The sequence below is a fragment of the Eleutherodactylus coqui genome, chromosome 11 (genome assembly GCF_035609145.1).
Source record: "Eleutherodactylus coqui strain aEleCoq1 chromosome 11, aEleCoq1.hap1, whole genome shotgun sequence".
NCBI classification, from domain to species: domain Eukaryota; kingdom Metazoa; phylum Chordata; class Amphibia; order Anura; family Eleutherodactylidae; genus Eleutherodactylus; species Eleutherodactylus coqui.
Genome location: NC_089847.1, coordinates 118,580,655 through 118,594,116, shown reverse-complemented (window position 1 = coordinate 118,594,116; position 13,462 = coordinate 118,580,655). Strand labels below are relative to the sequence as shown.

The following is a 13,462-nucleotide window of genomic DNA, read 5'->3' as shown; positions in this document are numbered from 1 at the left end:
CTGGAGTCTTAAGGGGTCCAAACTCTGCTCGGTGAAATAAGACGTCTTCTAAATGGCACCTGGTAGGTGGGGCAGCTTTCACAGATATGAATTGAGACGCCGCAGCTTTAAAGGCGTTGTCCGGTAGCGGGACGATTTTTTAAGTATAGCTGAAAACGTGTTAAAATAACAATAGCAGGCGTATTTACCCATCCTCTCCTCCGGCGATCCAGTGCTGCAGCCCTGTTGTCCTCCAAGTGTTTGTTTAGGAACAGATACCATGTGACCGCTGTAGTCAATTAGAGGCCACAGTGGTCACTTGCTGTTCTCCTGGCATCACCACTCAGATGCTGCGAGCCATAATGCCACAAGAATAGCACCAGAGCACTGCAGTCTTTGATTGGCTGCAGCAGTCAGGTGGTAGCCGTTCCTAAACAAACACTGGGAGCACTGCGGGGCTGCAGCGAGGGATTGCTGGGGAAGAGGAGGGGTAAATACTGCTGCTTTTGTTATTTTAACACATTTGCAGCGACACTTTAAAAAAATCATCCAGCAACTGGACAACCCTATAAGGCAACCCTCCAGTTCTGGGGCACAATGCTGTCCCGGGGTAGGAGAGTATATGACCCACAACTGTTCTTCTCTGCCGCACCTTCGATGCGCCAGTTTCAGGCCCTGTTTTTGCCCGATGCAGCAATTTTCTAACTACCTAATGCGCACTTTGCACTGATCTCTCATTGGCCAGTGCTAACCATATGAGCAGCTCTGGCCAATCAGAGAACAGATATAATGCATTAGTAGTCTAACACTATCAATGCACTGTAGGTAGCCTGAAGATTGTGTCAGTCATCTTAGATGGTCCAAAGCACAACCAGGAACCGTCGGATCATAGGAACGGCAGAGAAAAACAAATGTAGGTAATACTCGCTGCCCCTCCGATCTTGGGACAGAATTTTGTCCCAAAACTTGAGGGTCACTTTAAGTTACACCTCTGTCGTGCCGGCTATTCTAAGACATATAAGTTCTACACAACCTTAGACATTGGAAAATGCCAGGAAGGTATAGGTTGTCGTGACTTGATTTTAATGGGTTACAAAAATGTGGCTCAATATCAGAGATTCATTTATTTGGTACTCAATATGGGTAATCGCCCTTAATAAATTAACCGTTTGCTTAAGACTATATAGGTCTGATGAATGAAAGCCATACGTATGTACATATAGAAATCGCCTATATAAAGAGACAACTGGATATCCCAAGATTGGGCCAGAGTTCTCCAGGTCCTCCCTGCAACAGTTTTCATACAACCAGCTCAGACCAACCCAAAGACTTATCTATAGGTGGTAACTCCTGGAGAGGAACATTATATCTCAGAAACAGAGCAAGGATCGTTGAGGTTACTAGATGTCACACCAAAGGGTTTGAGCAGTAGTGACCTTCAGAAAATAGCAGATAAAATTGGAACTGGGAGAAGGGAGATGCTTGACGAGACTACAGCTGTAGAACAGTTCTTGTGGGACCAGTAATCAATATTTTGCTTATATCTAGGAGGACATTAAGAAGCCACCTCAACAGATCAGCTCTCTGCAGGATGGAGACAGCATATGCATTGGAATCTTTGCAAAAGACCAAGGACAGTTTTGAGAAGCTGTATAATAAATCCTGGTAACTGGTTGACCCGGTGATTAGTCTTCTAATACATCTCCAGAGGATGAGTGTGGTTTTTTAAGCTATGAACTCCACGGACTTCGGTGGCCACCATAGATGGACATGTTACAAGTATTTCTCCACTCTTTACTTACACTTATCCTTCAAAACGGGACTTGTTTCTCAAAATAGTGTTGACTACCTATACTTCCAACTCTCCTGGCCAAAGTAATTAGGGCTTCCAAGAATGTCTGCGGATGTGTTTGCAGCCTGGGCCATACTCTTAAGTCTTTCAACATTGTAGCTTTCATTCTTTCATCAAGCACACCCCAGGCGTAGTTCATTCCAGAAGCCTATCTGGCCATGCCGATGTTCTTGTACTGACACATGAGGAGATGTTTGAAGGTCTTTTTGAAGGTAGCATTGCACAAAGCATAACAAGCTGGGTTTACCGTACTGTTCACATAGCAGAGCCAATAGCCTATGTACCACACAGTTTCAGGGATACAAGTGTCACAGAAAGTGTTTATTAGGACCATCACGTTATAAGGCGTCCAGGTAAGAATGAAAGCCAGTAGTATAGCAAAGATGGTCTTGGTGACTTTCTTTTCTCTAGCCGCCATCTGCCTTTTTTTCCTCACTTGATTGCGAGCTATGCTTGCAAATTTCCTTGCCACATTGGCCGGGCCAGAGTTGGGCATGTCTGAGCCTTGGTGCAGAGGTATTGAACATTCAGGAACTATCTCAATAGCCGTCACACACTCATTGCCCGTCTGCTTGGTGACAATTTTAATTTTGGACCACTTTGAAGCGGCGTTGACTCTTGGATGCAGTTGCTGCATGCTCTGAGTGGGAGCCAAGACGACACCAGACGTTGGATCGCTTGCTTGCTTTTCCTGAGCGTTGTTGGTCATACTAGCTGAACTAGATTCATTCGACGTCTCTTTTTCTTCCACCGATTGAAGGTTGGTCAATGACTTCTCTAGTTTGCCATTTTTCACCCCGTTTTCACCTTCCACTTTGACTTCCACTGTCTCGGATTTAGGAAGGCTCTTTGTCTGCTTGATGAGAGGGCTCTTCATAGAGCTTAGAAACTTACTCTTCTTCTTCTCTGGTTTGGTCTCCGGACAATGTCTGCGAACTCTACTCCTGCTGGCCAATGAAATATGAATGTAGAGGATGGTCATGATAATGACAGGGAGATAGAAGGCAGCAATGGCTGTGCCAAAAGTAACTGCGGGGTTGGAAAGAAACTGAATATAGCATTCCCTATCTTCTACTGTCCTCTCACCCACAATGAACTGCCAAAACAGGATAGCGGGTGCCCAGAGTGCAAAGGAAAGAAGCCAGGCGGCTGCAATCATCAACCCTGCCATCTTGGTGGTTCTTCGAGCTGGATAGGTCAACGGTTTGGTAACGCAGAAATATCGATCAAAGCTGATGATCAGAAGGTTCATCACGGAGGCATTACTGACCACATAGTCCAAGGCCAGCCATAGGTCGCACACGATGGGACCAAGTGGCCAGTAGCCCTTTATAATGTACACGGAGTAGAGATTCATGGAGAATACACCGATGATGAGGTCGGCGCAGGCCAGGCTGAAGAGAAAATAATTGTTGACTGTCTGTAATTGGCGATTGACCTTGATAGAGAGCATCACCAAGATGTTACCCACCACCGTGACCAGGCTGAGAGAACCCGTCACTGTGGCAATGAAGACCATCTCCATTGTTTGATACTTGCCCATTTGAGTGTGATTGGAAGGTTGGGTGGGAAGGCTTGTCGAATTCTCCCAGGTGTTGTTTTCCATTGTGACTGGCCAACCAGGGGTGGATAAGTTGTAGAAAATCTCTGCAGAAAGGAAAAAAAGAGAAAAGTTATAATAAATTGTCATAAATATTGTTACCAAGAGAATTCTACTCAAAGACACAACGGAGCGCACTGTCGGCAAACTCAATTAGGATGTGGTTGAGAAGGTCCGACATGTACCATGGTCTTTATATAATGGCTTTCAAAGATGTTGGGAATGAGCGTCTTGGGTCATTGTTATTAGTTAATTAGTGTGTCGTTTTTAATGAGCATGACAGCAACTTCAGTCCCAAACCGCAGAAGCAGAGCTATTTTTGTACAAAGTGGCTGCGAGTAGGGAATGCTGGGAAAGCTTCGATCAAACGGGCTTTAAACTTATGAAGGTTTCTAAACTCGCTAGCGGTTTAACGCGTTCTTACAATCGTTCCTTATAGCAAAAGCTATTTAACACTAAGTCATGAATCTTATCATAAACTGAAGGCTACATAGACAAATGTCTTGGTGATGGTTCAATGCCGCCTTATATAGTGCCTACAGTCATGTGCTCAGACTATTGAATGAGAATGCACCAAACTGCATCTGCACATAATAGCGCCACCTGGAGGAATCTGAATTGACGCGACAGTGAGATGACACTAAACAACCAATGCTACCGCAAGGACTTAATCTGGTATCGTCTTAACCTAGCATACACATTAGAGAAAAGTTGGCTCAACCTGCTGTTATGTCTGGGATCACCCAACTTTGTCGTGGGACTCCCAAATGTTCATGGACAGCAAATGTTGGGTTAGAAGGATCAATATGTTAGATTTCAACATGCCGAATATATTGTTCCTGCAGGAGGTAAGTTGCTGCTAGAGATTCCTGCAAGTAGCTCATTTCCCTCTTCTAAGGGCTCTTTCACACGAGCGTATATCAGTCCGCAGTTTTCACGGTCGGTGGATATACGCTATGATCTGATGCACTCGATTCCAATGCATCAGATCACTTGGCCGTATTCCTGAGCGCCCGGACGACCAATATAGCGCCGGGCGTTTTTATGTCGGGCCCAAAAGATAGTCCTGGAACTATCTTTTGGTCCGGAATACGTCAGCCGCTGCATGGGCTCCTATGAGAGTGAATGACAGTGGCTGGAGATGGGAGGTGGGAGGGAGTTTAGCAGCCTGACTGCTAAACTCCCTCCGTCTTCTCTCATCCGGCTGATTGCAATAGGAGGGGGCAGGACGGGGGCAGAGCTAAGCTCCTGCCCCTTGTCCACAGCCAGCAATGGGAGGAGGCGGGACAGTGCAGCACTAAGCTCCGCCCCTGTCATGCCCCCTCCCATTGCAAGCAGATACAGGTAAGGAGAGAGGAGGTGAGCTGGCGAGGGGGAGGGAAGGGGCCACGGCATGGTGGCCTCAGCGTATATGCGCTGCGGCCCATGCCGTCTGAACGGGCGCACAAAAGAGTTTTTACTCCCCAGATCGTAGCGTATATCGCCCACCGTGAAAAAGGGCGCCGATATACACTCGTGGGAATAAAGCCTAAGGCTGTATTCACATTGGTGAGTGCGATTTTTGGTCAGTGGAAAAACGTTTTCTGTGCAACTTTCATGCATTTGCGATGCGCTTTTGCAACTTTCACACTCGATTTGCATCCACTTAACATCTGTTTTTAATTGCTCTGCATTTCCTGGTACTTTTTCTCAGATAGTCCCCATAATGACATGCGTTAAAAACAGATTGTACTCGCATGGCATGCGATTGCGATCCGTTTCTTGAACGACCCCATAGATGATAATGGGCAAAAATAATGAGTAATAAAAAGAATTGTAAAAAAAACTAGAACATGCAGAGATTCTTCAAACTCGGACTGTTGGTCTGCGTGAAAAATCACTTGTTTAGGGCTCATGTCCACGGGCAAAATGACATTTAAAATCCGCAGCGGATCTCCCGCGCGCGGATCCGCACCCCATAGGGATGCATTGACCACCCGCGGGTACATAAATACCCGCGGATCGTCAATTAAAGTGATTTAAAAAAAAATGGAGCATGAAAAAATCTGGACCATGCTCCATTTTCATGCGGGTCTCCCGCGGGGACGGCTCCCGCGGGCTTCTATTGAAGCCTATGGAAGCCGTCCGGATCCGCGGGAGACCTAAAATAGGAATTTAAAGTATTTACCTATCCGGCGCGGGCGCGGAATGTCAGCTGTTCCTCACGGCCGCATCTTCCTTGCTTCGGCTCGGCGGATGTGCCCGGCGCATGCGCGCGGCACGTCGACGACGTGCCGGCGACGTGCCGCCGGCGTCAGGAATTCATCCGCCGGCCGAAAATGAAGATCCGGCCGTGAGGAACAGCTGACATTCCCCGCCCGCGCCGGATAGGTAAATACTTTTAAATTGCTATTTTCGGCGCTCATGTCCGCGGGGCAGAAGGGACCCGCTGCAGATTCTACATGTAGAATCTGCAGCGGATCTGATTTTCCCCGTGGACATGAGGCCTTAGGGTGCCTGCACACGAACAGAATTTCAAGCGCGTGATTTTAGGCACATTATCTGCCCCAGACCGCAGCCAATATACTCCTATGAGGATCCGCAGTTGTCCCCAGACGGACGGATGTGTATCGCGTTTTTTCACGCGAGTGAAAAAATCTGCGACCTGTTCTAATTTTGGTCGGATCATGCGCGTGAAGCCTCCAATACAAGTGAATGGGTGCGTTTTTTCACGCAGTACATCCGGAGTGCAGCTGCGGATGGAGTCACTGGTTGCTATGACTACAGGAAGTAGGCATGGTAGGAGGCGTCCCAACACACAGCACAGAGCTTCACAGGCAAATTTCAACTGCAGATCTGTCCTTTCAGTCCCCTCATCTACCAGAGAGCAGCCAGCAGACACCAGCCAGGGTGCACCCAGTACCTCCTTTTTTTCCTGGGGGGCTCTTCCTCCTCCGTTACCGCAGTACGTCCGAAAAAAGTTACATGGATCAACCATGCCCACAAAGACATCTGCTCACCGGGTGAAAGCATGTTGCCAGAATAATTTAACGGTGCTCACACAAGCAAGAGGGACAAAACGGAGTCTGGGTGTTGGTTTTTAAGCTGTTTTCCAGGGAATGGGCAGTTCTCTAGGGGTTGGGTTTACAATAAGGGTGTCTTCCGGATTTTTCTGCGCGTTTTTTTCCGCAACACATCCGCGTATATCCGCGCGTGATTTTTCACGCATCCGCACCTATCCGCAAGCACATTTAGGTACTATACGCGCGTGAAAATCCGCGAGTGGAATCCGGAACGCTCGTGTGCAGGCGGCCTTATTTAACCCATTCGAATTAATGGATCTTTTTTTCATGTGACTTCTGCCCATCTCAGACTTGGACAAAACGTGAAAATCGCCCCTGTTAATATAGCCTTATTGAAATGTTCGGCGGAGTAAGGTTCTGTTCACATCAGGTTGGAACCTCCATCACTGAATTCTGTTAGAATACAGGTCAGTTGGGTGGAAACAGAGTGCACCCCATTATAGTCAATGGGGTCTGTTCAGCGTCATTCGGTTCCATCACAAGGTAGATCCATTCAATCACTGGGTACTGTTCTCTTACTCACATAACGAGGCAGGAAAGCAGTACCTCTTAGCGCACATGTGAATGAGCCCTAACTGAGCCTCCATATACAGCACTGCTGTTGTCACGTGAAATTTGCCATGACCATTCTTTACATCCTTAATGGGAAAAGTAAAGGGGTCGCAACTTCAAAATTCTAAGCGTGAAAAACTGGCTGCCGTGTTCTCCTGAACGCCAACAGAGCAATTCTTTCTGGTTATTGGGCTTGAATACTCTGCCTCCAGCAAGCAAATGCTCTGATTGGGTAATCGAGTGCCGCATAAGTCAATCAGAGCCGGCGCTCGATTAACCAATCACAGCCATTCAATGATTTCATTTAATGAATTGCTGTGATTGGTTAATCGAGCGCTGTCTCTGAGTGGCTGACGGCGCTCGATTAACCAATCAAAGCAATCACTAGCTGGAGGCGGGGTATTCAAGCCCCGCTATGAGGAAGAAATGCTCTGTTGGCGTTCAGGAGAACACGGCAGCCTGCAGCAGCACCACAGCCCAGTGCGAGGAACCCGAACGCCAACTACTAAGTGAGTATTGCTCTTCTTTTTCATGTAGTCTAGCTAGGGCTTATTTTTGGGAGGAGGTTATATTTCAAGCTAACCTAAAAATCGGGGTAGGTCTTATTATCAGGGAAGCACGGTATATACTGAAGGGAATATAACTGACCTCTGACAATCCAACTGATCTCTGTGTGGATATATTGTAAGGCTGTAAAGTACATAAGGAAGCAGCCATGGACTGCAGTGATGGAGCATGCCTTTAAGGCTAAGAAGGGGCTGCAACACCCTGAATAAAAAGGGGTGTTACCTTTAAGGGTAAAAAGTGAGGAGCGCGGCAGGAGTGGCACATTCTGCAGAGGGGCATCAGTACATGCAGTCTGAGGAGAATCTAACGCTCCTCTATGTGTATACGTGGTTCCTCTGAAGTAACCACGACTCCATAAAACTCTCTGTGCGAACAACACGTAAACACCTGTACCAAATTAACTTGGGTGAAACCGGGTATATTAGTGTATATATATATATATATATATATTAATATATCCTAGCCTAATGAGATATGGTTTGTTATCAAAATAACTCTGCCCCCATGTGTATGCATTATGTAACTACACACTATGCCTCACACTCACTCATCATCCTGGGACCGGCCTTCAACTGGTTGGGGTATATTTCTGAAAGCACCAAGCCGCTGGGAAGCTCTATGCTACAAAGCATAAGTTGTGCCTTTCATCTACATCCATTTGATGGCCTTTATGTTCTTGCAATTGTGCATAAACCATTTTGTGACATTTTTAAATACACCGATGTTTTAGTAGTTATGGAATTCAATCACCTATGTTCAGTATATATAAAGTGCAGTTTACTAACTCACCAGCAGATAGCAGCATAACACCATCCCTACAACACCGGTATTTAACACTCCGTTTTCTATGTGACATCGCTTCTAACACTAGACTTGTTAGACGAAACCGTAACATTTCCTTTTTCAGGGATTCAAGGAGTGTGCCACTCCTATTTACTCTGTAATGTATCAGATGTCTCAAGATTTTGCAACATGCATTTAAAGTGACAGCGACAAATTTGATCAGACCCAGCATGTTTATAATGTATAATATAGGTAACTCCAGGTGATAGATGAGGGGCCAAAAAGTAAGTTTTAGCCATATTCTCTAGTAGACGTGGTATCATATCTCCGGTGGAGTCAGTTGCTGCCCATTGTGGTATCATTCATTGCATTGGAATCGATGCAACGCTGTGTTGGGCAGCTTCTTATGTATATGCACATTACATAGTGGGACGGATAATAGAATTATGTTACAATTACATATAATAGTTAAAGGCAGTTGAGGAAAAAATTCCAATTCAGGGTTTTCAGGGGTATAAAACTTTGCACTTCATTTAAAAAAACAGATATTTCTACTGAGCGGTAATCGTTTTGCTGATTACAGACACAGGCTGGACATGTGGGGAAGATATTTTACACCTAAATTGCTCATTTTCAAAGAATCATTGTTGCTAGAATCAGTGGGCAGCTACTGTAGATCAGTCTTGGGGGCGCTGTTGCATTATTGTCTATGAAAAGGAGTTGCTAATAGCAGTGGTCAAAAGTGGTACTGCATGAGCAAGATGATTTTAAAGGGCTTTTTTTCAGGACTTTGGGGTAGGTCATCAATACCTGATCGGTGGAGGTCCGCAGCTCTGGTCCTCCATGGATCAGCTGTTTGAAGAGGACGAGGAGACCGCATGAGCAGTGCAGTTCATCAGTCACACGGTCTAAGAGAAGCTCAGTTCTATTATAGTGAATGGGACTGAGCTGCTATACCAGGTGGGGCCAGTAAATTAGTATTTTTCTATTTAACCTTTTTCTTTTCCCTCTGGTGGGGTTCGCAACGGCCAAAATTGCTAAATTTACAAAATTTCAGTAGTCAAAAAAAAAACAAAAAAAACCTAAAACAAGAACAATATAAATAGCTCAACACAAGCAATATGGGCAATGGCCTCCAGTTAATTAATGTTGTTTCTTTGCTGCAACCTCCTTCTTCACATCCCACCAAAGTTTTTCTTATGGGGTTCAAGTCAGGTGACTGATGGCCGCTCCAGAATCTTCCAGGACTTCTTCTGATACCAAGCTTTGAAGTATGATTGGGATCGCTGTCCTGTTGGAAGGTGCAACCAAGCTATACGTTCGGACTGTCAAAAATGGAACATACATGACCAAAATACGGCCGACGTACATACGGTGGCTAAAAGGATAGTTCTGGTTGTATCTTTTGACCGATATACAACGGTGGCTCTCATAGACTCCTATGGGGGCTGGAAAATAAAAGGGTGGGAGAGGTATTTTGGCAGCGTCCAACACTGCGAAAACCTTACAGGTGTCTCTACATAGGCATCAGAAGGCATCCCGAGGATTTTTGCAGAGCGAGGATTTTCTGGGGTGCAGCGTATTTTTTTGCTAAAAACGTCACTCCCAGTCGTGTGAATGAGCAAGAAAACACTGGCCGTGATCGCGGAAAAATAGCCATTCATGCAATTTTATGGCGCGGCCGAGAGAATGCAAAAACACATACACTTGTTTTAAAGAGCCCTTACTCTGCAAAAGGAAGCCTCAGTGCCTGCTGCCAGCAAATCTGGCGACAGCCGGTGACAGCTTCCTCCTTCGGCCACGTCCAGGTAGCGTAATCAGTGTTCCTTTAACTCTGAACTTGTGAAGTACTTCCAACTGTATTTCTATGTACGGCCAGTGCCTATCTTTCTATATCCTTCTCCTTCTTTGTACCAGGCAATGATCTCTTCTCCTAACTTTTTGCACCACTCTCTTGACTTAGTCACATTTCTAACATGCGATCAAATGTCAAAGTCAACAAAGCCCTAGTCAGTTTAGGTATTTGATGTGTTCTATAACAAACACACCTGATGCAACTAATGAAGCCCTTGTTTAGTTACATCAGGTGTGCTTGAGACAACACCTGATCTGCAAATGTGCTCTAATGAGGGATTCTATTCAGGAGGGTGGGGAGGATGAATAATTCTGAGACTGCAGTAGTCATTAAAAATAGCATTACAGCATGTGTGCAGCACAGAGAACCCATTTGTTTTATTAGTTGTGTTGAGCTATTTCCATTGTTTGGCTATTTTTTCTTTTGGTGAACAGCTGAAAGTTTGCGAAGTTAGCAAACAAAAATAATTTGCAACGGGGGTTGAATAATTTTGATCGCAACGTTAAAGTTTACACGATGCAGAGGATAAAGAGTTAATTCCCCCACGCGCGCCAGTAACTGCAGCCTGCCTGTCTGCTGTGATACTTGATGACGCTCCGTGAACTTTAAGAAAGATTATATGGTTCGGAAACCTCAAAAGATAATTGTGGCAACCAGCAGTTCTAAGACACTCAGGCACAGATATAGTGTTCATCCCACTCAGGGGCAGTCAGTGTAGCTGTGCTTTATGTCAGCGACGGCTGATAGCTTCCACCAACACGCCGTGCCACCTTCTGTCTCCATATATTAAAGAAGCTCCTGACATATGGGTTTTAGTAAAGACACCATAATATAATGCTCAAAAACTCTGCATTCCTCTGTTATTCCTCCTGGAAATAAATCATATCACTGGGTGTTACTATTCAATGGGATATGTTCCTATACAGTCTGACACTAATCAGCCCTGGCAGTGCTAGATTCTGTACCCACACTCTATTGACCCCGGATCAGTAACACCTAGCTTCTAATTCTTCTAGAGAGGCACAGCACACACATAGTTATTAGCTGAGTTTCTATATTCTGACATGCAGCGGGTGTACGGGAGTTTGATGCAAGTACTACATCTTGCAGTAAATCTGCCAGAAGGCATTGTAATACAGGGCAGCAGTAAAGGAGAAAGCATCAAATAAATGTTCCTGCAAATCCGACATCTCCGGCACACAGAGCTGTCAGAGCGAAATACATCAAGCGTGTGGAATCTTTACAATGTCATCATGCCGTACACTTTAAAAAGACCCTTTTGCAAAGTATGCCAAGTCTGATCTGATATTAGCTGGTCAACTGGAAAATGATGTACCGGGTAATTTGCTGATATATCATTATTAGGGTCAGAGTGCCCTTTCACTGGCATAAAGCTTCACTCCAGAGGCTTAAAGGGGGTTTCCAAGCAGTTGTTATTGATAACCTATCCTCAGGCTCAGGACCGCGGCTGCTTTTAGCGCCGCAATATACAGGATACGGAGTAGAAGTAGATCGCTCCGACCCCTGTGTAATGGCTGGTAATTGCAGGCGTAGCTGTAAGTGATTTTAATGGGAGCTGCGCCTGCAATTACCAGCACTGACCACTACACAGGGGTCGGCAGCGATGCGCTTCTGCTCTGAAACACTGTGTGTTTTGCTGCTAACAGCAGCTGCGTGCATGGCTATCCTGAGAATAGGTCATCAATAATAATTACCTGGAAAACCCCATTAAGACGAAAGTCACATGGGCGTATTTGCGGAAGCAAAATATGCGTGGCAATATGCAGCGAATAAGAACCCATTGATTTCAATGGGTTCGTTCACATGTGTGTATATATTCCTGCGCATTTCGAGTTGCTCTATTTTCCTGCGCATTTGCGCACCCAAATTGCCCACAGAAGTCAATGGGGGTGAGCAAATGCGTACAAAATACGCTAGGAGATGTGTGCAACACTGCTTAATTGTGCAGGAAAAATAACACATCTGGAACTCATTAGACTAATTAGCCGCTTCAATCGATGCATATTTTTTTGCCGCACATGCTTTGTACGCGGGAAGCGTTCAGTAAGATACGCCAATGTCCGTGTGACACCGGCCTTAGTGGTACCCTGACTGCAGCCACCATTATACAGCTGTAAAGAGGACCTGTCATGTCGGCACGGCCGGCTGTATAGCTTTGTAGGTGCAACCCCCCTGACTCTAATGATGGCTGCCTTTCTTTTTCCAGATTCTCCCTGTTCCTTTGTATGAGCTCTTCTTAGTTTCAGCTCTCGATACTCTGAATGTATCAAGCGGGAGGTCAACACTGCTCACTGTCAGTTGAGTCTTATGTTCTCCATTGACAGTAAGCATTGAGGACCACCCACTTGACACATTCACTGTACCAGGAGCTGAATCTAAGAAAAGCCCATACAGAGGAACAGGGGTAATATGAAAAAAGAAAGGCAGACATCACTTGAGTCAGCGGGGTTGCAACTACAAAGCTATGCTGCCGGCCCTGCTATTGTGAGGACATGAAAACTCATCTTCAAGTTTTCGGGAGCTGTATACATCTGTGTGCAGTGAGCGCCACCTAGTGATAGCTACAGGAAAGCAGAATTTTATTTACTTTTGGTTTGCTTTGTATGATGGGGAGACAGGCCTGTTCACATCCGTGCTTGGATTGCCGTTGTTCAGCTGCATCATAGGAGCCAAACAGTGAAAATCACAAAAGTGCCCAGCGGACCTAGCTGACTATAGTGGGGTCTGTTCGGTTTGCATCAAACCCCCGGGCATTTCATGAGATAAAATAGCACAGCGTACAGTAAAACGTTGTCCACAATTTTGGAAAGGATCTGCAATGGAGGCTCCGATACGGGTATGAATAAAGCCTTATCTTTAATGGGTTGTACAAAAACAACTTTTATCACCCCGTCTGTGGTCCTGTGTCCCCCTTTTCTCACCACTGTGGTAGTTGCCCTTCTGCGGCGATGCTCCATTCCTTTCAGTGGGGCTCACAGATATAGCTGAGTACAGGAGCTCAGTTATATGAATACAGCAGTGCTGCGTATGCATGACTGCCGCTGCATTCATTCTTCACACTTTGGTGGGTGCAGTGAGGCCGCAGTAAGAAGGTGAGGGGGATACAGGACCTCCGTTCTCTGGATCGGTGAGGGTCTCAATGGTAAGGCATGCACCGATCAGACTTTTATTACCTATCCTCAGTAAGTCCC

The 13,462-nt window shown here is 45.7% G+C and overlaps 1 protein-coding gene across 1 annotated transcript in view; it reads right to left on the bottom strand.

The window, feature by feature from the left end:
• Positions 1–441: 441 nt before the first annotated feature.
• The window catches only part of CHRM4 (cholinergic receptor muscarinic 4), a 70,857-nt gene continuing 57,836 nt past the window's right edge, over positions 442–13,462 (bottom strand). Inside the window, exon 2 of the mRNA XM_066583396.1 lies at positions 442–3,478. Within this exon, the coding sequence (XP_066439493.1) occupies positions 1,980–3,478 (1,499 nt within the window). The 3' untranslated portion in view covers positions 442–1,979. The remainder of the gene's footprint in view (positions 3,479–13,462) is intronic.